General features: G+C 44.4%; 2 protein-coding genes and 1 long non-coding RNA gene across 6 annotated transcripts in view; all 3 read right to left on the bottom strand.

Moving 5' to 3' along the window:
- LOC118216618 (septin-9-like) overlaps nucleotides 1-5,205 on the bottom strand; it is an 81,142-nt gene extending 75,937 nt beyond the window's left edge. The window contains exon 1 of the mRNA XM_035397962.1: nucleotides 4,961-5,205. Coding sequence (XP_035253853.1) covers nucleotides 4,961-4,982 — 22 coding nt within the window. The 5' untranslated portion in view covers nucleotides 4,983-5,205. The remainder of the gene's footprint in view (nucleotides 1-4,960) is intronic.
- Nucleotides 5,206-12,364: 7,159 nt separating this feature from the next.
- On the bottom strand, nucleotides 12,365-13,446 carry LOC118216627. The gene is made up of 3 exons (XR_004763042.1): nucleotides 13,309-13,446; nucleotides 13,057-13,157; nucleotides 12,365-12,466 (listed from the first exon to the last, which is right to left on the bottom strand). It is a non-coding gene; the product is annotated as an uncharacterized LOC118216627 (long non-coding RNA).
- A 4,062-nt stretch (nucleotides 13,447-17,508) lies between these two features.
- LOC118216620 overlaps nucleotides 17,509-22,500 on the bottom strand; it is a 21,597-nt gene continuing 16,605 nt past the window's right edge. Inside the window, exons 3-8 of one of the 4 annotated variants that reach the window (XM_035397968.1) lie at nucleotides 21,184-21,510; nucleotides 19,608-19,922; nucleotides 19,239-19,352; nucleotides 18,546-18,625; nucleotides 18,070-18,111; nucleotides 17,509-17,886 (exon numbers count right to left, since the gene is read on the bottom strand). In XM_035397968.1, the coding sequence (XP_035253859.1) occupies nucleotides 17,752-17,886; nucleotides 18,070-18,111; nucleotides 18,546-18,625; nucleotides 19,239-19,352; nucleotides 19,608-19,922; nucleotides 21,184-21,510 (1,013 nt within the window). In that variant the 3' untranslated portion in view covers nucleotides 17,509-17,751. The remainder of the gene's footprint in view (nucleotides 17,887-18,069; nucleotides 18,112-18,545; nucleotides 18,626-19,238; nucleotides 19,353-19,607; nucleotides 19,923-21,183; nucleotides 21,511-22,500) is intronic. The other 3 variants (XM_035397969.1, XM_035397971.1, XM_035397972.1) reach the window with 3 other exon arrangements.

Below are 22,500 nucleotides of genomic sequence, written 5' to 3'. Positions count from 1 at the left end.
TACAATCTGTACAAATCTGTGAACAAGCTTGTAACGGAGCGAACTCTCAGTTCCTGCTAGGACACTATTTTTTTAAATAAAACGATCGGGTTTTAGTCTTACTGTGTATCAGCTTATGGTTGTTTGGCGCGAGTACGCCGCTTTCATAAAAATAGTGCGCACCATTTATGTTTGCCGGTTTGTCAACTGAAACACATTGGCTACAGTACATCTGTTCACCACCATAATGTACTGCAAATAAGTTAAACATACACATCTGGTTCCACCCATTAAATTGATTTATTTTAGTATACCATGTTCAATAAACGCAATGCTAGGAGTTGCTACTAACCGTTGTTTATTCCGTTTGTTCCATGGAGTGTAGGACGGAGTGTGGCACAGTGGGTAAGGAACTGCGCTTGTAACCGAAAGGTCGGAGGTTCGATTCCCGGGTACCCTTCCCGTTGTACCCTTGAGCAAGGTACTTAACCTGCATTGCTTCAGTATATATCCAGCTGTATAAATGGATACAATGTAAAGTGCTATGTAAAAAAGTTGTGTAAATCGCTCTGGATAAGAGCGTCTGCTAAATGCCTGTAATGTAATGTTCAAACTGGAATGACGTAATCCGAATGTCACGATTCGGCGCAATTTTACTGGAAGCAAGACAAGAAGAATTGGCTATTTTAGCCGGGCGGATACCATGAAGTACCCAATTAGATATGTGATTTTTAGGTATAAAGTAGCAACTCATCATATATGTATAACGATTTATATGTGTAAAATATATACTGTCATTTCTTCTGAGATAATTGAATATTGTATGGAAATGGTATAGTCCGAATAATGTGTAGTATATAAGCAGGTCATTTGCTGTCAGTACTGTGGCTGGGGATACGTGGGTACAATTCATGTGCAGATTCTTTTGTATTTGTATACACATGTTGGCATTATAGTTGTGGGCACTTCTGTAAAGAAAACACCCCACTTGGGTTGCACAAGTTCGAGTCTCATTACCAAAGTTCACTGTAAATCTGTCGACCGACCACCCTTGTAGCAAAGCTGCTTGTCCAATCAGGAGGAGCGGAGAGAGCAAATGAGATGTGAAGGGAAGAGGGAGTGGACAGCCCTGCTCTGCTGTGGCCCTGAGTCCAGCCCTGTTTGCTATGGAGGCTGGGCCCCCTGTTCAAGTGCCAGGGCCAGACACTGCAGGCTCATTTTTCTCCTCGCATGCTCATAAACAGCATTGTGCTTTATTGGCCTATATACTCCACCGCTGATATTTCGCAATGCACCCGGCAACCTCCATAAATCACTTCAACAGGCCAAGAGGAAAATGGAGGGTGAGTCACTTTGTTTATCTTTCTTCTTTTTTTTTTACCCAGATAATATCCTTCCTGGAAGTCAGCCTTCAGATATACAATAAAGCTCAGGTGGCCACCCTATGACCTGCAAACATACTGTGCCCACCCTCGCACCCACCACCGCCCAAAATACCTCCCGCCATCACCCCAAACAAGAGTCAACTGTGAGCCAATAAACTCACAGACACAGATCCTACTACATGAATGGAAAACCAGCCAGAGCATATCCCAGTATGCATTACATTACATTACAGGCATTTAGCAGACGCTCTTATCCAGAGCGACTTACACAACTTTTTTACGTAGAATTTTACGTATCCATTTATACAGCTGGATATATACTGAAGCAATTTCGGTTAAGTACCTTGCTCAAGGGTACAACGGCAGTGTCCTACCCAGGAATCGAACCTGCGACCTTTCGGTTAAAAGTCCAGTTCCTTACCCACTGTGCTACACTCCGCCCTTGCATGCAGTGAGCAAGAGGCAGGAGTACAACCTGGACAGGTCACCAGTCCATCGCAGGACACGCTCACACTCATGCCTACAGCTGATGGTCAGGTGAAGCCTCTGTGTGTGAGCTGTTTTATCACAGTTGATGGTCAGGTGGTCAGGTGACGCCTCTGTGTGTGAGCTGTTTTATCACAGTTGATGGTCAGGTGGTCAGGTGACGCCTGTGTGTGTCAGGTGTGTTATCATCGCTCAGGTGAGTTACTGATTGACCAGGAGGCCTCTGGCAGGAACGCCGCCCGGCGAGATGATCAGTGTGCAAGACATGCCCGGTTGGTCACCTGACAGAGGTGGGAAAGTCCCAGCTCTCTGTCCCGCAAAGCACTTCTGATGAGAGTTCAAACAGGATGTTCCCCAAATTTTTTCATCAGCTGGCCAGGGGAATGAAGTAACCAGCTAATTAGCAAACTTCAACCTTTTCAAGAGTAGGTTTTTTGGAATCTTATTTTTCTTCTGAATTCTAAGTCAGCGTTCCAGAACTCTGCTGCTTTCAGTCACCAGCAGCGATTGTGACATCATCAGCGTTAGAATGTTCAGTCAAGAACATTCTAATGACATGTTTGTGGATCTTACACCTTAAAGGGTTAATGTGCAATCTCTTGGGTCTGTCATCTCCTGTCATTTTTTAACTGTCCCCCTCCACCTGACACTCACTCCGTATTTCAGTGCGAACCAATGGTCATCTCAAGTCGGATGGAAGACTGCCATCCTAAGCTCAGCCGGGGCAAGGCCGAGGTGCTGTACATTTCACACAAATCAGCACTGCTGCCCGAGCTCTCCTTCGATCTGAATGACCGTACTGAAATGAGCCCGTCTGAATGGTGGATCGTGGTGCTTCCATCCTGCATTTCAGAGGAAGGTACGTGCCGGTCTCCCAGATCGACAGAGGGAATTTGCAGTGATGAGCACGAATGTGAACAAAATGGGAACTCCAATTCGGGAGAAAATAAGGGGCAAAATCTTTTTTTAACTGAGTATGTGAGAGACCAGCGGAGTCTGCGGTATCGGCCAATGTTCACGGCTCAGAAAAAAAGCGCGCCAGTGTAGAGCTCCTTAAGCAGCTTATATACCCCGCCGCAAACCCACAAGGCCCCAGCAAGACCCGACACGCACCTCCCCAGACGTGTTGGGCGAGCCGCGATTGCCGTGGCGACCGGGACGGCAGCGGCGGGAGGCGTTCCGGAGGAGGCGGGGAGCAAAGAGCAGAACAGGCACGAACGGGCCTTTTCAAAAGGAAGGCTCAAAGCAAACCGCTCCCGAGACCAGGGGAAATCTCGGCCGGCGCGGCGCGCGACGGTGAAGGAACCGGGCACTTGTAACTTAGAGGTTACGGGTTCAAATCCCAGGTGGAAAAACGCACAGCCGTTGAACCACTGAGTAAAAAAAATAAAAAATACATAACCTGAATCGCTTACAGTGGAAGGAAAAAACATTGAGCAACTGTAAATGGGCAGGATGTGAAAAGATAAGACAGATAAGATACACTTTATTGAATCCCATGGGGTAATTTGTCCTCAGGATTTAACCCGTCAGTGGCACAGGCAGTGCAGCGCCCGGGGACCAACTCCAGTTCTGGAGGTCTGTACCTTGGTCAAGGGCGACGGCAGGAGAACGCCTAACCTGACATGCGTGTCTTTCAGTGTGGGAGCAAACCCACACAAACACGAGGAGATCGTCCTAATTCCAGACAGAGAGGATCCAAATGGCCGGGACTCGAACCCAGTGCGTTTAGGCCACACAGGTTTAGAAAACCAAGTGCGTTTTTCTCTTCCCTCATTTTATTATTATTATTATTATTATTACTGATTTGCTGACTGACTGATTTCAATCATTCAATGTGCCTTCTTTTGGTTAAAATGACTTCAGGTATCCCATGCAAGTACTCTCTTTAAAAAACAAAAAACTGCTAAGAAGTTATGACCAACATTTTTTTTTTAACTGGATGCAGACAAGTTACCTCCAACTAGGTGTGTGTCATTAACAAGCATGCTTGCAAATTCACTAATTAGTCACTACACACACACACACACCAGTGTGATATGAAAAACAATTGCTATTCATCACAAATATGGTAACAACAAATGTATTTGCCACAAAAATGGATCACATATTTCTTGTTTCATATTACGAGGGTGATTGTATTGATTACCAGACGTAGCATCATACATGCTGTGTATGTGTGTGCATTTAAGGTGGCAGCGATAGGAGACATTCTTCATTTTTATTAAAATGGCAGATTATGTATCAAATCAAACTTAAATTATAGAAGGTAACACAATTATATAGTTCCAAAAGTACTACGCGAACACGATTTCATATAGGCTATAGCTGGCATAAGTCTTTTATTAGAGTGTGCGTGACATCCCTTGCTCATAAGGACAGGATGTTTATCTCTTTGGCACGAGGAAGTGTCATCCCTTTCAAGTGCATAATACAGTAGTGTTATTATTTAAATTTTTCATACAGCCCAATAAATTCCGACGTTATTTAGTAACTGTATTTTCCCGTTGTGACCGTTGGATCATTTCAAATCTAGCGTTCTTAGCGGCCGCGCCCATAAATCTTTTATTTATTTATTTGTTTTAACCACAACTCAAGTCATCCGGGGGACGTTTACAACTAGGGTAACAAGTTTGTCAGCTTTCTTGTTCCGCTGGTAAACAATGCACAATGAAAGAAGAAAAAAAACACCAACCGTTAGCATCAGAGGACCGGCACTTGCAGCCCGTCCGAAACAATAACACATGCGCGCATGCAAACACTCGCACACACACACTATTGTGCGCCACACGCATAGCGGATAAGGGAAATGGCTAGCACAGTTTGACATTCACGAACCGATTTAACAAGTTCATTAAACAGCAGGTATTGCAATAACTGACACTGAACTTGCGAATGTGGTGGAAGCGCAGGAAAATACTACAAGTACAGTACGAAACAGCAACCCGCTCCCCAAACTAAGTCTATGTGGTGTGTCCCTAGAAGAACCCGGATAACCGGAGAGAGGATTTTCCACTCACAAGTACTCACACAACACAATGCTACCGGGTCCAGCAGAAATGTAACGAGAATCAAAACAGGACATTTTGCAGCGGTCTGTCGAGGCTCACCTGTATATCCAGTTCTCCTCATATTTCGGTCGGATGAGCTAAGAGTGCGGTCAGCTAGATGAGTTGTATTGTTTGCTTTAGTCCTTCTCTCCGTCGCGAGTCTTCAGGTTGACGGCAAAGTTCTTAATTCCAGTCAAGTCTCCATTCGCAGTTACGCGCGTGACTTAACCTGCGTTGGCGCAATTCCTTGTTGTGTTGCTGTTCCTCCCACTCCCGTGTAGTTCGGCCTCCGGGCGCACCTGTGCTGCATGGGGTAATATTCGGTTCCCGTGTTCCGCACCTAGTTTTTAACAAAATTTTTTTGCAGTTTACGACGTATGGGTATTTAAGCTGGGACCTTTTAAGTGAATCGTAGCATACTGCAACAGAACGCGAAAGCGCCGATAAGCTCATAACGTTGGTATACCCCTTTGTTACTCACATCCTACCCTGAGGTGGGGCTGTATGTACAGGGAAGGCAAATTCCAAAGTTACTTTAGGTGTGCAGTGGGTGGCCTCGCTTGGCATCTGTGGGTTAGCTGCGGTCTTTCAAACAGATTAAGTCATTTTAGGGATCTGTAGGCCTATGAACACGAACCGGATTCGTTTGCCACGTTTCCCTCTACCCTACTAACAAAATGTGGTTGTGGCGACGTACTATTGTCGTCCATAGTGTGATATAATTTCACATTACTGAGTGACACTACCCGTACGTAAACGGTGCAGATCGACATCCCGATAGAAACAGAACGTGTATTATTACATTCTAGCTGGAGCGGCGCGTGCAGATAAATGAGATACTGTTCAGTTCAGTCCTTCATTGTTGGCACATTTTTACAGAAAACTGCTCGTGTCTGCGCGAAGCAGCCATTCATCAATTCGGAAAGAATCGTGTACACCGTGTCCACACCACGGAACTGTATACAGCCTACGCACACCACACATCGGTAGTGAGGTAGTGTGATTTTAAAAAGTAATGCACACACCATCTGCTTCAAGGTTTGACGTGGTGTGCATTCAGAGATGCTCTCCTGCATACCTCGGTTGTAACGAGTGGTTATTTGAGTTACTGTTGCCTGTCTATCAGCTCGAACCAGTCTGGCCATTCTCCTCTGACCTCTGCCATTAACAAGGCATTTTCGCCCAGAGAACTGCCGCTCACTGGATATTTTCTCTTTTTCGGACCATTCTCTGTAAACCCTAGAGGTGGTTGTGCGTGAAAATCCCAGCAGATCAGCAGTTTCTGAAATAGTCAAACCAGCCCGTCTGGCACCAACAACCATGCCACGTTCGAAGTCACTTAAATCACCTTTCTCCCCCATTCTGATGCTTGGTTTGAACTTCAGCAGATCGTCTTGACCATGTCTACATGCCTATATGCATTGAGTTGCTGTCACGTGATTGGCTGATTAGATATTTGCATTAACGGGTGCAGTTGAACAGGTGTACCTAATGTAGTGGCTGGTGAGTGTGTACATATATTGCAATATTGGGGGGTCATAACCCCCCTAATCCTCCCATTTAATTACACCCTTGGATCTGATGATCTTTTGAAGACATAAAAGAGCAGCCAAGATCAGGTTTGAAGTCCTGACTCTGGCCTAAACTGCTGCCAACACGACAGCCTCTGCCTGCCTACAGGACGTGATTCAACCCAACACAACAGCTCAACCACCTCCCCCTGCTGCAGCGGTGCCACCTGCACTCCTTGAGCAATTCTCACTCGCCCTGACCAGAGAGCTTCTCCACCCTCGCTTACATTACATTACATTACCTTTATTTAGCAGATGCTTTTATCCAAAGTGACGTACTAAAGTACATATCGTGGTCATGGGACAACTACAAAACACAGGTTCGATAAGGTGCAATGCTCATTTCGTACAGCTATTTATAGCCAAGAACATGTATAAAGTTAATAAAAATATGAACCTAAAGGTTTCTTCTGTTAAGAAGAAAAATAACTGGAGCATGTGCAGAAATACGTGAGAACAACACACCAAAGAAAGACACTGCAGATTTCACACCAGACACCTTATGCATTATTTTTAGAGTGTGAAGCCACAGAGGTCAAAGCATTGCATGCAAAGACTGTTACCCTTCAAGATTCAAAAAAAGAAATATTTAAATTCATTACCCAAAGCTAGACTGTTCCTCCATAACAGCCCTGGTGCTTTGTAAATATTTTAGGTTCCCTCACTACACAATCCTAACTTTTTTTTGTCAGTTTTGCCATCTACACCTGAGCAAGAATCGTTACCTTTGCAGCTGAAGCCTGCATTCTGAGCTACTGATCAAAGGTAAAAAAGAAAATAAGTTTTTTTTTACTTTTCACATGACAAGCAATTCTGTTGGTTTCTGTCCGAGAAATGCAATGCCTTGATAACTTAATACACACAAACTCCGGCAGTTTTTAAGATTAAATCCGTAGTTAATAAGAGCAGGCATGAGGCATGCTTCGAGAGTCGTCTGGTCTCCCCCACCTCTGCGGTCCAGCCCCTTTTTCGTCATTGCCTCCACCCTGCCCACATCTGTCGCCACCTGCTGTTCCCTATCACCGCCACCCGGCCCCATCCATCATCTGAGCCACATCACAAATCTTATAAAACTGACTGACATACTGGTCACCAGTCGGCACCCTGAGCCGACCAGAGGAGGATGGGTTTCCCCCTTGAGCCTGGTTCCTTCCAAGGTTTCTTCCCATCTGCCACAGGGAGTTTTCCTTGCCACTGTTGCCTTAGGCTTGCTCCTGTGGGGGTTTAGGCCAGGGTTGTCTGTAAAGCGTATTGTGACAACTGCTGTAAAATACGCTATACAAATAAAATTTGATTTGAGGCACTTTGGCAAAAGTTGTTGTGTTTTTTGTAGTCTTATGCCACCTTTTCTACACAGTAAGATATCTGGTGTTAATTCAACTCTAGCAGAGTTTATACCTCCAAATACCGATCAGTATATCACAGGTTACGGCTCTGCACAGGTTAGGGCTCTGCACAGGTAAGGACTCTGCACAGGTTAGGGCTCTGCACAGGTTAGGACTCTGCACAGGTTAGGGCTCTGCACAGGTAAGGACTCTGCACAGGTAAGGACTCTGCACAGGTTAGGGCTCTGCACAGATTTGGGGGCGACTTAGCTCAGGAGGTAAGACCGATTGTCTGGCAGTCGGAGGGTTGCTGGTTCAAACCCCGCCCTGGGCATGTCGAAGTGTCCTTGAGCAAGACACCTAATCCCTAACTGCTCTGGCGAATGAGAGGCATCAATTGTAAAGCGCTTTGGATAAAAGCGCTATATAAATGCAGTCCATTTACCATTTACCATTTGGGGACAGCGGCTGGCCGGACGCTGGTTCTCTGAGAACATCGAGCTCACCACAGACAGGCCCTGAGACTTGTGGTCGGCCTGATGGCACAGTGCTGCTAGATGCAAACCAAGCGACGCCAAGCAGCCAGGAAACGGCGTCCTCGCTGTCACGCACACCTGCTTTCAAGCTGCCATCGAGTGAAAGGGGGACTGAAAAGGCAAATCCTTGATGAGAGCTTGTTTCAGTCTGAAAAAGATCTGCGTTCGGGGCAAATTCACGCTCCAACAGGACAACGGCCCAATGAATGCTGCAAAAAACTACAAAGGAATGACTTTTAAAAAACGAGGTACTACTGAAAATCTGTGGTATGCCTGAAAACTGCTCTCTCACTAGGCAGATTTGGAGCAAATTTGTATGGAGGAAAGGGCATAAGTGACTAAATCCAAATGTGCAAAGTTCATACAGACATACCTGAGGAGACTGCCCTTGCAGCCAAAGGCCCATCTACATAGTATTGTCTTTGTAGGGAGTGAATACACTTGTAAATAAAAAATATAAGTCTGTAATTTTTTTAAAATGTCTTTTTTGCATAATGAAATGTGTTGAATTAATTGTGTTGGTGCAGAGGGAAAAATATTTCGGTCCAAGGTGTAACAGGACAGAACGTGAGAGTGTGCACAGAGGATGTGTGCTTCCTGAAGGCAGAGACTATTCATAAGATCCTTTCCATTGAGGGGGCACTGTTTATTGTTGTTTTTCTGACCTTTATTACAAATTTGTTGCATAAACATATTTCAAAATAAGCATTAATTTCAGAAGCGGCATTTTAACGTATATTTGGGTTACACATCATTTGACAACTATGAAATGCCATACTACTCCTGCTAATAATAATTAGTAATAAACTATAAACAACCTCTAATGCATAGCTTTGCAGCATATTTTGCACAATAACAAAACTAAAAATAAAAAAAACAGAAAAACATACTATATATATATATATATATTATGGAACATCAAGGACCATCAAGGACCATGATGGACATAAGTCCAGGACTTTTTGACAATTCCTGACAAATTCTTGACAATTTCTTCACATGCAAGTCTTTTGATATATGTGTTTTAATTTTGTCAAATAAACTAAATATATACACACACACAGAGAGACTCTCACACACAGACTCACACACACACATGCACACAGACTCACACACACACAGCCTCACACACACACACACACACACACACACACACAGCCTCTCTCACACACACACACACACACACACACACACAGCCTCACACACAGACTCTCACACACACACACACACGCACACACACACACAGACACACACACAGACTCTCACACACACACACACACACACACACACACACAGCCTCTCTCTCACACACACACACACACACACACACACAGCCTCACACACACACACACACAGACTCTCACACACACTCACACACACACACACAGACACACACACAGACTCACTCACACACACACACACACACACACACACACACACAGCCTCTGTCTCACACACACACACACACACAGCCTCTCTCTCACACACACACACACACACACACACACAGCCTCACACACACACACACACAGACTCTCACACACACTCACACACACACACACACAGACACACACACAGACTCACTCACACACACACACACACATATATATGTGATGAGCATAAACGTGTCCGGGGCCGGGGGTCACTGGCGCAACTTCGGTTGCATTTCTTCGTAAACAGTGTCATGAGTGCGATGATCAAATTGCCCCCTCTTCTCATGAAATCTTTTCACCTGTGGCGAAGGGAGGCGGTGGGGGGTTAAAACAAAAAATAAAGAATCGAAACTTTGTTACCACGACAACGGTAACGCAACTGTGTTTTAAGGAATGCACAGTCCAGAAAGCAAACAGCGTTTTCAAAAATTAAACGCTATCGAGTCTGCAAAAGTTATGCCTGGTATGCAATAGCAGACGCCAGGTCCGGAAAAAAACGGTGTTTTGAACAACGACACCCACCCAATTGTTCTGACACCTAGCAGACTAATAAGGCAACTTCCCAGTTTGTCTAATTCCTATCACAGACTAAACTATCCACTTTTTAAAATTCAAGATTTTCTAAGGCTATGTAGACTTGTAGCCTTTGCAACTTCCATATCAATGTATACAAACTGGAAGTTGAATTATAAAAGTATAACTGATACCATCTGTAAGTGTGCAGAATTGCATATTTGCACATGAACCCTACTGATGTTTTGAACGACGTGATTGATGTTTTTTTTTTGTTTTTTTTTACACCAACCCACCTAGCAGACCAATAATTAAGGAAACTTCCCAGTCTAAGTTCTATTAAAGACTAAAGTACCCACTTTTTAAAATGCAAGATTTTCTAAGGCTATGTAGCCTATGCAACTTCCATATCGATGTATATAACGAATAAACCGGAAATTCAATTAAAGTATATTACCATATTACCATTTGTAAGTGTGTAGAATTGCACAATTGCACATGAACCTATACCCTACTGATGAAAAAAAAAATATAGCCTACTCTATTATCAAAACAGCTAACCTATTCGTTTTCTCAGAAAGGATCAACAACAATAATGCACTCATAAGTAAACGACCACTAGATAGCAGTACAATGACAAATTGATTAATATTAGGCTCACATCAAGATAGTTACATTTCAAAGTGTCCCTTGCGTACTATGGTCTGTTATACGACGGCATTGAGAGGGAATGCATGCATGCGTACGGTACTGTTTTTGGCGATGTCGTCCGCTTACCTTGGGAATGACGCAGATGAGTAAAAGGACAGATGCTAGGAACGCAAAGCTGGCACTTAGCAGTCCGGTGAGGACCAGGACCATCGTGTCATCACCAGCAGGGCATCCTAAATTAGAACCGTCAATGCGCACAAAATCAGTATTTATTTATTTATTTATTTATTTATTTATTTATTTATTTATTTAGGCCTATTTATTTTTCACCCTGACCCAGTGAAAGTACAGCAGGCAGCATTTCTTTATTTGCCAAAATGCAGTTCAGACATAATCATCGGTACTGTAAGCGCATTGCTGCAGTAGCTGGTGTGGGTCGGGGGGGGGTTGGAAACTCACCTTTATTTGCGGCAACGCTGATGGGCGGTTCGGTGGTGGTCAGGCTGTCACAGATGGGTGAGTCTGTAAGATGACATGCACACAATCAGACATCTGGTCTCTCACAGAAAAAACGTGCGCACCTTATATTAGGATCACATCAAGAGGAGCAACAGGATCGTAAGGAAATCCAGCCAGGGCCAATCAGTTGTGGCGCTTGCATGTTCTCCCCGTGTCTGTGTGGATTTTCTCCAGGTACACCGGTTTCCTCCCACAGTCCAAAAACATGCAGGTTAGGCTAACTGGAGAATCCCATAAGCATTAATCTGTGAGCGAATCGTGTGTGGGCTGGTCGAAAAAAATTGGCGACCTGTCCAGGGTGTATTCCTGCCTCTTGCCCACTTCATGCTGGGATAGACTCCAGCACTCACCCACTATCCAGACCAGGCACGAGCGGTCTACAAAATGATTGGATGACACCTCAGAATGCATTGCCATCCGAGAAATTGGGGCGGCAGTGTAGCATGATGGGTGAGGAACTGGGCTTGTAACCGAAAGGTAATAGGCTACATTCCTGGGTAGGACACTGCTGTTGTACCCTTGAGCAAGGTACTTAACCTGCATATATATCCAGTTGTATAAATGGATGAAATGTAAATGCTAAGTAAAAAGTCGCGTAAGTTGCTGTGGATAAGAGCATCTCCTAAATGCCTGTAATGTAATGTAATGAAATTGATGCGGCACAAATACTTACCAGTGATGTGCACCACTGTAACCGGGCTTTCTCCCTGGCACTCATCCAGCTGATGGGTGTGCATATTGTATTTATTGTATTGGCACCAGTAAAAGCCAGAGTCGATGGCAGTCAGGTTGCTAATGGTTACAGAGAGTGCTGAAAATTCTCCAGCTGTCGCCACTCTACCCTGGAATGGCTGCTCTACTGTCAGCTGATGTGGATCACAGTTGAGGTAGAAAACCTTTTCTGGCATGAGCAGAGTCTTGTACAGAGTAAGGGCTTCTTGGCCCTTCAGTGTCGTGGAACAGGTGAGGGTAACTCCCTCTCCAGGTCTCGTCTTCACAAACCTGACCTTTGTGTCCCCTTTGGATCGGAGAGATACACACAGTGATGCTTTAGAACCTGTGGCATAGTTTCACAATGCTTGTCAAGTCCCGCAGCCAGACACAACGTACAGGTGCAAACATAACAAGAGGTTCGGCTGTGACTAGTGGCGGTGGCGGGGTGGTATAATCGTCAGGAAACTGGGCTTCTAACGGCGTCAGAGGTTGCAGGTTCCATTCCCAGATGAGGTATTGCTGTTGTTTACCTGAGCGCGGTACACTGCTCTGATATAAACGCCTCGAGTGTAGAAACAAGAGTAAGCTTTGTGCAATGCTCGGACTGAGGGTAAATGCTTAAATGGAAATATCAGTGACTGCAGGTTATGAGCTCTCTGACAGAAATGTTGCTGCAGTGAACAGCAGTTATTTGATAACAATAATAATGGGAACGGGAAACATTATATCCATTACAAATACAGAATATTATTCATCTTTGAGGTTCAAATTTCAAGATCATGGCAAGTTCTTTAGGAGAATTCAGCCAGGTGCACAAACTGTAGCTTTTCAGTATAATGATAAAAACACACAGAAAGAGGCAGACGGCGAATAAAGTGTTGTTATTGCACTCACCATGGGCCCAGGTGAAAACCCCAAAAATAAGCAGCGCAGAACACAGAGGAGTCTCAGCCATCGTGCCAACGTCGCCAAACCTCACAGCACAAACAGAGTCTCTGAAAAAAAAAAGACAGGAAATATATGCAACCAGAGGACCCCTGTCAAACAGTAAACCCACCAACCACATCGCCTTATGAAGCAGACAGTATACTTCCTACGAAGTAGAACTTTTTGAGCAAAACGAAGCAATCAGAACAACTGACGAACCAAAAGACGCGGTGTTGTGTGCGACGGCCTCCAGTATGTCGTCAATTTAATGCCAATAATCAGCGCGAGCAGATATTCACTGCGCGAGCACAGAACCACTTTCACGCGCACAAATTTCAACACCGAGAGTAAAACATGCATCCGCGCGCGCAGATGTTCACTGCGCGAGCACAAAACCACTTTCTCCTCGCGCGGAGTAGAATTGATTTTTGTCAGTGTGGGGGCGGAGACTTATGCTAATGTATTCACTGGTATAGACGGTTTCATCAGTGGCACGCGCGTTGCCAAGGTTGTGCGCTTGGCCCTAAGTTAACTTCCGGTCTGTGTTTGTTTTCTTATTGGGTTTGTGTTTACTGGCTAATATGGCACCGATTACAAATGGAGTGAAAGTTAAACTAATGAACAGACTGATGTTGGGCTCAGGTTGTTGTGCTGTGGGGTGCAACCTGACCTCAGGAACAAACTATATTTCGAAAATTAGTAAAAATACATAATTTAACTTTGTAACCTCACTAGGAAATTGTGAAACGAATTGATGAATCCCTGCGATTATCATAGCTGGTGCTTGCCCGTTTTTGAGAAATAACTGGACATCGTTACCTATTAAAATGTAAGTCCTGTAAAAATACACATAATAAACTGTATTTTAAAAAATCAACTTCATACATACACATTTAGTAATACTAATACAGCCTTATTTACTATATCAACTTAAGACAATGAATCATCGCGACCCATTAAAGTCAATGGCGCAGACTTTGCTTCATAATTTCAAACTGCTTTCCTAACGGCTATTTTGCGTCCTGCGACTTAGGTTACAACAGTGAATATGTACGGATTCCTAGACGTGCTGATGAGAGACCACCCTTTCTCATATTAACCTCCAATATGCAAGACAGGATACTAGCAAATTTCCATTCATTTATATGGGGTGGTCGATACACGTCCCCTTAGCAACCAAATGCTAGCGCTGGACCACGTCTGACTTATTTGCTGGCACACAAAAAAACGTGAAAGTACTGAAAAAATAACCACAGGAGGATAACAAGGATATTTTTCCTACATAACTAGGTACAGGTTGTTACCGATATTTCGCCTATTTCATATATAGTTGCGAATCAGTTTACGCTTTCCTGTCTGTCGAACGAAGGTGGTCGAATAGGTGCTCTCACTCTAGCACTTTGTTTCAGGTAACAAACTCATAATAAGCGATAACTAAGCTGACCAGTAACACGCCTGAAATAGTTATGAATTAGCTAACTAAATTGATTGTAGCTTAATTAATTCATTCTAGTTAGCTAGCCAACTAGCTAGCTAGCTAAACGTAGCTACCATTTTATAAATTATGCACAGTAACGTTAGCTCAATGCTAGTAGTTCATACGCTTTAGCTACGTTTTTTACTAACGTTATGATACCTGTTTCCAATGACTTGACAGCGTTACATTGCCTGATCATTTTTGTTGTGGTAACCTAGCAAGATGACCCAAACTATAAGAGCCACGATGTTTTCCCATAAAACATCTAGGTTAAATAAATAACCTACAGTAATTGCATTGGCTACACATGCTGCCCATTAGCCCCAGTTTGTGCTTCTAATCATCGTTTTTAAGCAACATCATAGAAAGAGTGCACTTTTTATACAGGAATGAATGTGCATGTAACCCAGAACAGTTATGGATTATGTAAGGAATGTATGATGCTCAGCAAGGTGCAATACTGTGAACAGTTATCTGTCACTTGATTTTCTGGTAATGTAACATTATCGCATTTCAGTTTGGCCAAGTAACGGTTCTTTTCTTCGACTGGTAACCCCAAATAATACGGGCTAGACATAGTTTTAACTAGCTAGCTAACGTAATTTACTTGTTATTTACTTTGCTTGTTATCAGAAATAGTCTAGAGGGACTCTGTTGTTATTGATTGTTTGCGGAAGTCTGCCGGAAGTCAAGTTAGGGCCAGAACAACGCACATGCGCAGTAACGTTTGTTTATGTTGTTACTGTTGAAACCGTCTATAATTGGTCACTTTAAATACGAAGCCCATACACTTCCTATGCCTTCTAACGCCGATGTTCTTGTTAGCTAAGGGACGATATGGAGACACAAGTTGTGAGCTGCCTACCGGAGACAATACAGTGTCATTAAATGTTTATTAATATATATATATAATTAAAGCCCCATTCAGATCAGATTTAGCGGGTAATCGCTGGGTTAATGGAATGACCATTGTTCTCTTAAAACCCAGCATTAAGGTGGGTATTTAGTGGGTCGGTACCATTCACACACTGGAGCTGGGTTGTTTACGATACTATCGTCATTGCTAGGGCAACGGCTGTAACGTCTTGACAGCTGTTGATGTTTTGATATCCAAAGTAACGTTAGCTAACGTTATTAGCTAGCTAGCAAGTTCGCAACCGCTAATGTTTTTAGCTAGCTTGCAATCCTTTGCAATAGTCCTGCCTAGTTATAAGTAACCTCATCTGAGCTGGCTGACGCTAGCTAACGTTACGTCGCTAACAACGTTAGCTAGCTAACCAGCGATTGCTAGGCAGTTACTGCAGCTAGCTAGCTAACCAGAACATAAAGGTTGTATTTAATGGTAAATTGACTGCATTTATATAGCGCTTTTATCCAAAGCGCTTTACAATTGTTGCCTCTCATTCACCAGAGCAGTTAGGGATTAGGTGTCTTGCTCAGGGACACTTCGACACGCCCAGGGCAGGGATTGAACCGACAACCCTCCGACTGCCAGGCAACTGCTCTTACCTCCTGAGCTATGTCGCCCCTTTATGAGAGTTTAAAAAGCATACAGTCTTTGTCAGTTTTAATGTGTTAGGCCTACATGAATCATCAAAGGGTTACCTGACCACACTTTCGTGTTTGTTTGTGGAGTATGACCCAGTTTCAGGCATGCGTCATCACCCCTTAGCAGAGCGGATGAACGCAGTTTACCAAGAGGATTCAGTGCCTTTTCACAAGCCCAGCCAAAGCTTCTTCTCGGCACAAGAAAAATTGTATAAATAATTTGCTGCTTCACTGTTTAACAATTATTTCCATGGGCCTGTATCACAAAGCAGAATTACAGAGTCAGCTGGATAACTACTATGAGTAAAACCCTGTATCACAGAGCAGGATTACTGAGTAAACTGGATAACTACTATGAGCAAAACCATGAAGCAGGATTACAGTTAGCTGGATAACTGCTATGAGCAAAACCATGAAGCAGGATTACTAAATTAGCTGGATAACTACTATGAGCAAAACCACGAAGCAGGAATACAGAGTTAGCTGGATAACTACTATGAGCAAAACCATGAAGCAGGATTACAGAGTCAACTGGATAACTACTATGAGTAAAACCCAGAACTGTCCCAAATCTTGAACATGGACTGAAGTAAAAATAGCAGTTCAAGGTTTTACTCAGTGCCGTTATCCAGCTAACTCAGTAATCCTGCTTCATGGTTTTACTCAGTGCAGTTATCCAGCTAACTCAGTAATCCTGCTTCATAATACAAGCCCCTGGTCGGCATCAGGTTTAGGTAATATGATACATTAATGCCATACAGGTGGCATTTTAGGTACACTGGAACCACAATGAACCAGAAAGGAGACGATATGGTTCGTGTGCTGCAATCTGTAATTTTGTCTCTCCATCTTGTTCTACAACTAGGACCTGTGAACAATCTTGAATTAAGCTCTGTGCTAATCTCCAGCTAATGGGACTGAAATAGACCCAGCGTGACCAAGCATGGCCCACTGGCAGAAACACAGTCTTTCTGACAAAATTATTATTCAATAATAATTTACACTTTACACTGCCCCCTGATGGAAGAAATAAATGCAAGGCAGACTAGAGCTATCTTTTCTGAGAAAATATTTTGATAGATATTGAACTTCCACTGCCTAGTAAAATACTAGGACATATGATTACCCATATTAATTTTGCCTTGTGATTGATCCAGTAATGTTTTTTTATAGATATTAATGGATGGTAAAAAAGAAGTCTCACAATTTCACCATACGGATTGTCAATTGACACAATCTGAAGTGGTAGTCTTCATATTAGCCACAGTAGTAATTCATTAATTAATTAAGTCTTTACAAGCACATAAAAGTTTATTTTTTGTTAGGTTAATGTCAGAAGTAGCATATTTAGTTAGGAGAGTATATATTATTTTTCTACAACTGAAAAGCACAGGTTGAGTTTCAGATTGATATAAAGTTTTATTAAATTGTGCAACTAAGCAATTAAAGACGGAAGGGCTGATGTTCCATTTCAGCGCTCGATATCCGAAGGATTGAACGGATCATGCTACAGGCGGTAACACCGGTCTACTTCTGGTTTTCACTGTTTTTCAGAGTGTCCAGACATCCATTCACAAGACGATGCAGGTCCTGAAGTCATCACGTTGGCAGCTGCCAATCATCACTGGTCAGACGGATTACCAAAGTCGTCGCATGACCATGCTGGCTTTTGTAATTGGACAGACTGAGAACTGAAGACGCCGCACGGTTGTTGTGGTCTTGATTAATGGTCTAACAAGTGGTCTTCTCCTCTTCTTCTGTTTCAGGACCTTCTGAAATGCAAAACAGTTTGCTTACAGCACGCAAGTCCCAAGAGGTGATTCCCTGTGGTCTCAGCTATGTGCAGACAGCAAGCCTGTTTCTGACACAATGAAATGAGGAGAGTGGGTGTGTGAAACGGCCATTTTGTATGACTAAATAAATTAGACATTGATGATCACATTTAATGAGTGTACCTTCCTTATTTTGGATGTCCTCTTCTTCCATATATACCTCATCTAAAAGAGGGAGAACAGAGGAAAAGAGGAAGATGTCAGAAGGATGTAAATGTAAAACTTCCGTGGACAACATAGGTAAACAAATGCAGCTTTGTGTACGCTATCCTGCGAAGACAGGATACAACCGCAAACCAAAGCTATGCACAAAGTCTTCCGCCCCCCCCCGCCCCCCCCCCCAGACAGGACGGGGACACTGTCATATGCCTGAGGGCAAACAGAGCACTACTGTCTGGAAGCCTGTAGAACTCTCTTTTAACCCTTTAGTGTGAGATCCCAGATTCAGCATACGGCTAGAATGGTCTTAACTGAACATTCTAGTGCTGATGTAACAATCACTACTGGTAATTGAAACCAATGTTCCAGAACACTGACTTAGAATTTTGAAAATAAAAAAGACACATTCAAAAATGTTATCAGATGTAAACAGAACCTACTATAACACAAATTAACTCGGCTTCTGAAGGGATCCCCATAAGCATGACCGAAGGGCCCATTTCCTGTCTTCCATGCTGTTCTAAAAAACAATGAAAAAACTCCTAATTTGTATACTTTTTTCATCTTGCCCAGAGCAACAGAATCCCGTAAATCCTGTTTTATTTTCAGTGGTTTAGAGAAGGGTGCAGAGACAGGTATGACTGGATCATCGATATGCAGTAAAAGTCATATTCTCCAGTGCTCAGTCCTCAGTGTGATAAGCCATCATGTACAGTAAAAACGAATGCACACTACACCATATAGATCAACCATTTTTCCAAGGCGTCAAGCTCACAACTATGTTGGCACAGCATGAAGCATATTCAAACATTTCAACCCAATCTCCATTTAGCACTCTCCTGAAATCCCAACAGAAACCTCTGCACACTAACATTGACACATAAGCATGAGGTAACTGTAACTTGCTTTTTCTTACCCCCTTCACCTAATAAAAATTATTTTAGCATCAGTTCTTCTTTAACAATTCAGACATTCCTAAATAGGTTTGACTTCCGTGTCCATGCACTTATCTGGGAGATACAAACGAACGGCACGCGATGTAGCAACTGCGCTCTCTCCTCGCGAACCGCGTCGCGAACAGGAGCTGCTGAAGTCGCCCGCGCGAACAGAACGCGTAAGCGTCCGGTGCTCACGCCGCGGTCGCCGTCTCTGCAGCAGCGCCAGGAGCAGCAGTCCCGTGATCAGGGAGCCCGCCACCACGATGACCGCCACGATCGAGTTGTTGCTCCACCGCTGGACTCGCTTTTCTGCAGCAGCGGACGACAAAGCCAGAGGACAAATCGCTCTGAACGCCTACGAGCTACAAAGCAAAATCAAATCAGTTTCATTTGTTATGTGAGCGCTTTTGAACACAAAAACGGCCACGGAGACGCTTTACAGACAGAGTAGTAAAAGAACAAAAACCAGGGCCTGAACCCCCAAATAACAAGCACAAGAGGCAAAAAAAAACAACAACTCTATTATTATTTATTTATTGTATTATTATTTTTAATGTAAGTTACCGGGTTCACGAAACGCGAGATGAATCTCAGCCTCGCCCTCTTTGTCTCCGTCGGCGCCGATCACACAGCACCTGTAGCCAGGTGAGGCGGAGGAGACTCTCCGCACGCGAAACGCGCTCGTCAGGTCGAAGCGCCCGTCCTCCCGCTCCCGCGCGTCCGTCCTGGCGCTGCGCGTCCAGTTGGTGGCGTACTGGTCGAACCAGCGCACGGCCCCGCGGGGGAACCCTCCCAGCGCCCTGCAGAACATGGTCACCTCCCCGTCCTCCTCGATGTTCCTCTCGGGGACCGACCACACGCTGGGCTCCGAGTGCCGGGCTGGGAGGCAAACGGCCGGCTCGTGAGCGCAGACCGAACGGCGTGACCTTAGCTCCCCAAACCGCTCAGCTTTCAGCATCCCACAGACACAGCAGCTGCATTTTCACAGCTGTATCGGCACAGTAAGAGCTAGTCCACCCCAGTGTGTAAGAGCTAGTACACCCCAGTGTGTAAGAGCTAGTCTGCCCCAGTGTGTAAGAGCTAGTCTGCCCCAGTGTGTAAGAGCTAGTACACCCCACTGTGTAAGAGCTAGTCTCCCCCAGTGTGTAAGAGCTAGTACACCCCACTGTGTAAGAGGTAGTCTGCCCCAGTGTGTAAGAGCTAGTACACCCCAGTGTGTAAGAGCTAGTACACCCCAGTGTGTAAGAGCCAGTCCACCCCAGTGTGTAAGAGCCAGTCCACCCCAGTGTGTAAGAGCTAGTACACCCCAGTGTTTAAGAGCCAGTCCACCCCACTGTGTAAGAGCTAGTCCACCCCAGTGTGTAAGAGCTAGTCCACCCCAGTGTGTAAGAGCTAGTCTGTCCCAGTGTGTAAGAGCTAGTCCACCCCAGTGTGTAAGAGCTAGTCCACCCCAGTGTGTAAGAGCTAGTCTTCCCCAATGTGTAAGAGCTAGTCTGCCCCAATGTGTAAGAGCTAGTCTTCCCCAATGTGTAAGAGCTAGTCTGCCCCAGTGTGTAAGAGCTAATCCACTCCGGGGTGTAAGAGCTAGTCCACCCCAGTGTGTAAGAGCTAGTCCACCTCAGTGTGTAAGAGCTAGTCTTCCCCAGTGTGTAAGAGCTAGTCTGCCCCAGTGTGTAAGAGCTAGTCTGCTCCAGTGTGTAAGAGCTAGTCCACCCCAGTGTGTAAGAGCTAGTCTGCTCCAGTGTGTAAGAGCTAGTCTGCTCCAGTGTGTAAGAGCCAGTCCACCCCAGTGTGTAAGAGCTAGTCCACCCCAGTGTGTAAGAGCTAGTACACCCCACTGTGTAAGAGCTAGTCTGTCCCAATGAGTAAGAGCTAGTCCACCCCAATGTGTAAGAGCTAGTCCACCCCAGTGTGTAAGAGCTAGTCCACCCCACTGTGTAAGAGCTAGTCCACCCCAGTGTGTAAGAGCTAGTCCACCCCAGTGTGTAAGAGCTAGTCTGCCCCAGGGTGTAAGAGCTAGTCCACCCCAATGTGTAAGAGTTAGTCCACCCCACTGTGTAAGAGCTAGTCCACCCCACTGTGTAAGAGCTAGTCCACCCCACTGTGTAAGAGCTAGTCCACTCCGGAGTGGAAAACTCACCAATGACCTTCAGGCTGACGCTACGCTCAGCGTAACCGCGGTTGGTCAACACCAAACACGCGTAGCGACCTCCGTCGGCCACCTGAACGCTTTTCACCAGCAGCCACACCTCCATGCTGCTCCTGTCCCAGCCCGATTCGAAACGCTTCCCACTCCCCCTTCCTACGCTGAAGAGGGAAGGGGCGGGAAGGGGAGCCTCAGAGGGGACCCTCTTCCACATCATCCAAAACACGTTCAGGCCAGGGCTGCCCTTCATCCAGCACTGGATCCGTGAGTCCCGGCCGTAGGTCCCATAGCTCACAGCTGGGCAGTCCAATTTTACAGTGTCTGTGGAAATTAAACATGGTAAGAACCTGTCCGCAAATAATAATAATAATATATATATTTTTTTTAAACATGCAAATATTTCAGGGAAAAAAGTTAACATTACCTACTGGACCAATTTAATTTTTTTTAATTTACTTTTTATACTTAAGATTTGTGCTGAAGAAAATTACCCTTAATGACCATTTTGCTTGAGAAACCTAAACATAATGGTGCACAAAAATTTTAGGGCCAAGGCAAACTACCTGATTCATTGAAGCTACACAGAGGTATAGATCTTTTAATCTATTTATGGATAATATTTTCTTTATGTTACAGTCAAGTGGGGAAACCTAAAAGGTGCTAGAAACCTGTTTGGTTATAACTAGCTGTTACACTAATGAACCCATTTACCATTGAAACTAAATTAAATTAATTTAATTAAATTAAAGCCACAAGCGGCGTTGGGAGGGGTCCAAGCACTGGCACTATCGCGCCCCCTATGGAGCGATTTTAAAATGGTTTTGTCCTCATGATCATATACCTTCACCCAACATAACTACTGAATATCATGATGATTGCATGAAATATTGATGACTTATGGCCAATTTTGTTCTAAGAGACGGTGTTGGATGACTTAGTTGCGTCGCCATGGATGTGCCCTGGCCGCTTGCCGTAAAGGCCTTTACTATGTCGTAACACTTAGATGGCCCGGCGTGTATGTTTTTTAGCGGAGAAAGCTTCCATGCCGCAACTAAAAAGTCAAAATGGGTGGTCCCAATAGCACATTCAGATGCATCGGTTGACGAGGTTTTGTGTTGATCTGACTTATGGTGCGGGAGTTATGGCCTTTTATGCATGACCCTTTGTTATAACGCCACCATCTGGCCGACATAGGTGATTTGTAGTGCCTAAGTAGTGGGGGGCCATAGGAACCCACCCACCAAATTTGGTTGCTCTAGGACTTATGGTTGCTGAGCCTCAGACACTTTAGACACACCTAATAAAGTCCTA

This window comes from Anguilla anguilla, chromosome 17, assembly GCF_013347855.1.
Source record: "Anguilla anguilla isolate fAngAng1 chromosome 17, fAngAng1.pri, whole genome shotgun sequence".
In the NCBI taxonomy this organism is placed as follows: domain Eukaryota; kingdom Metazoa; phylum Chordata; class Actinopteri; order Anguilliformes; family Anguillidae; genus Anguilla; species Anguilla anguilla.
Note: the sequence above shows the minus strand (reverse complement) of the source record. Positions and strands in the feature narration are given on the sequence as shown.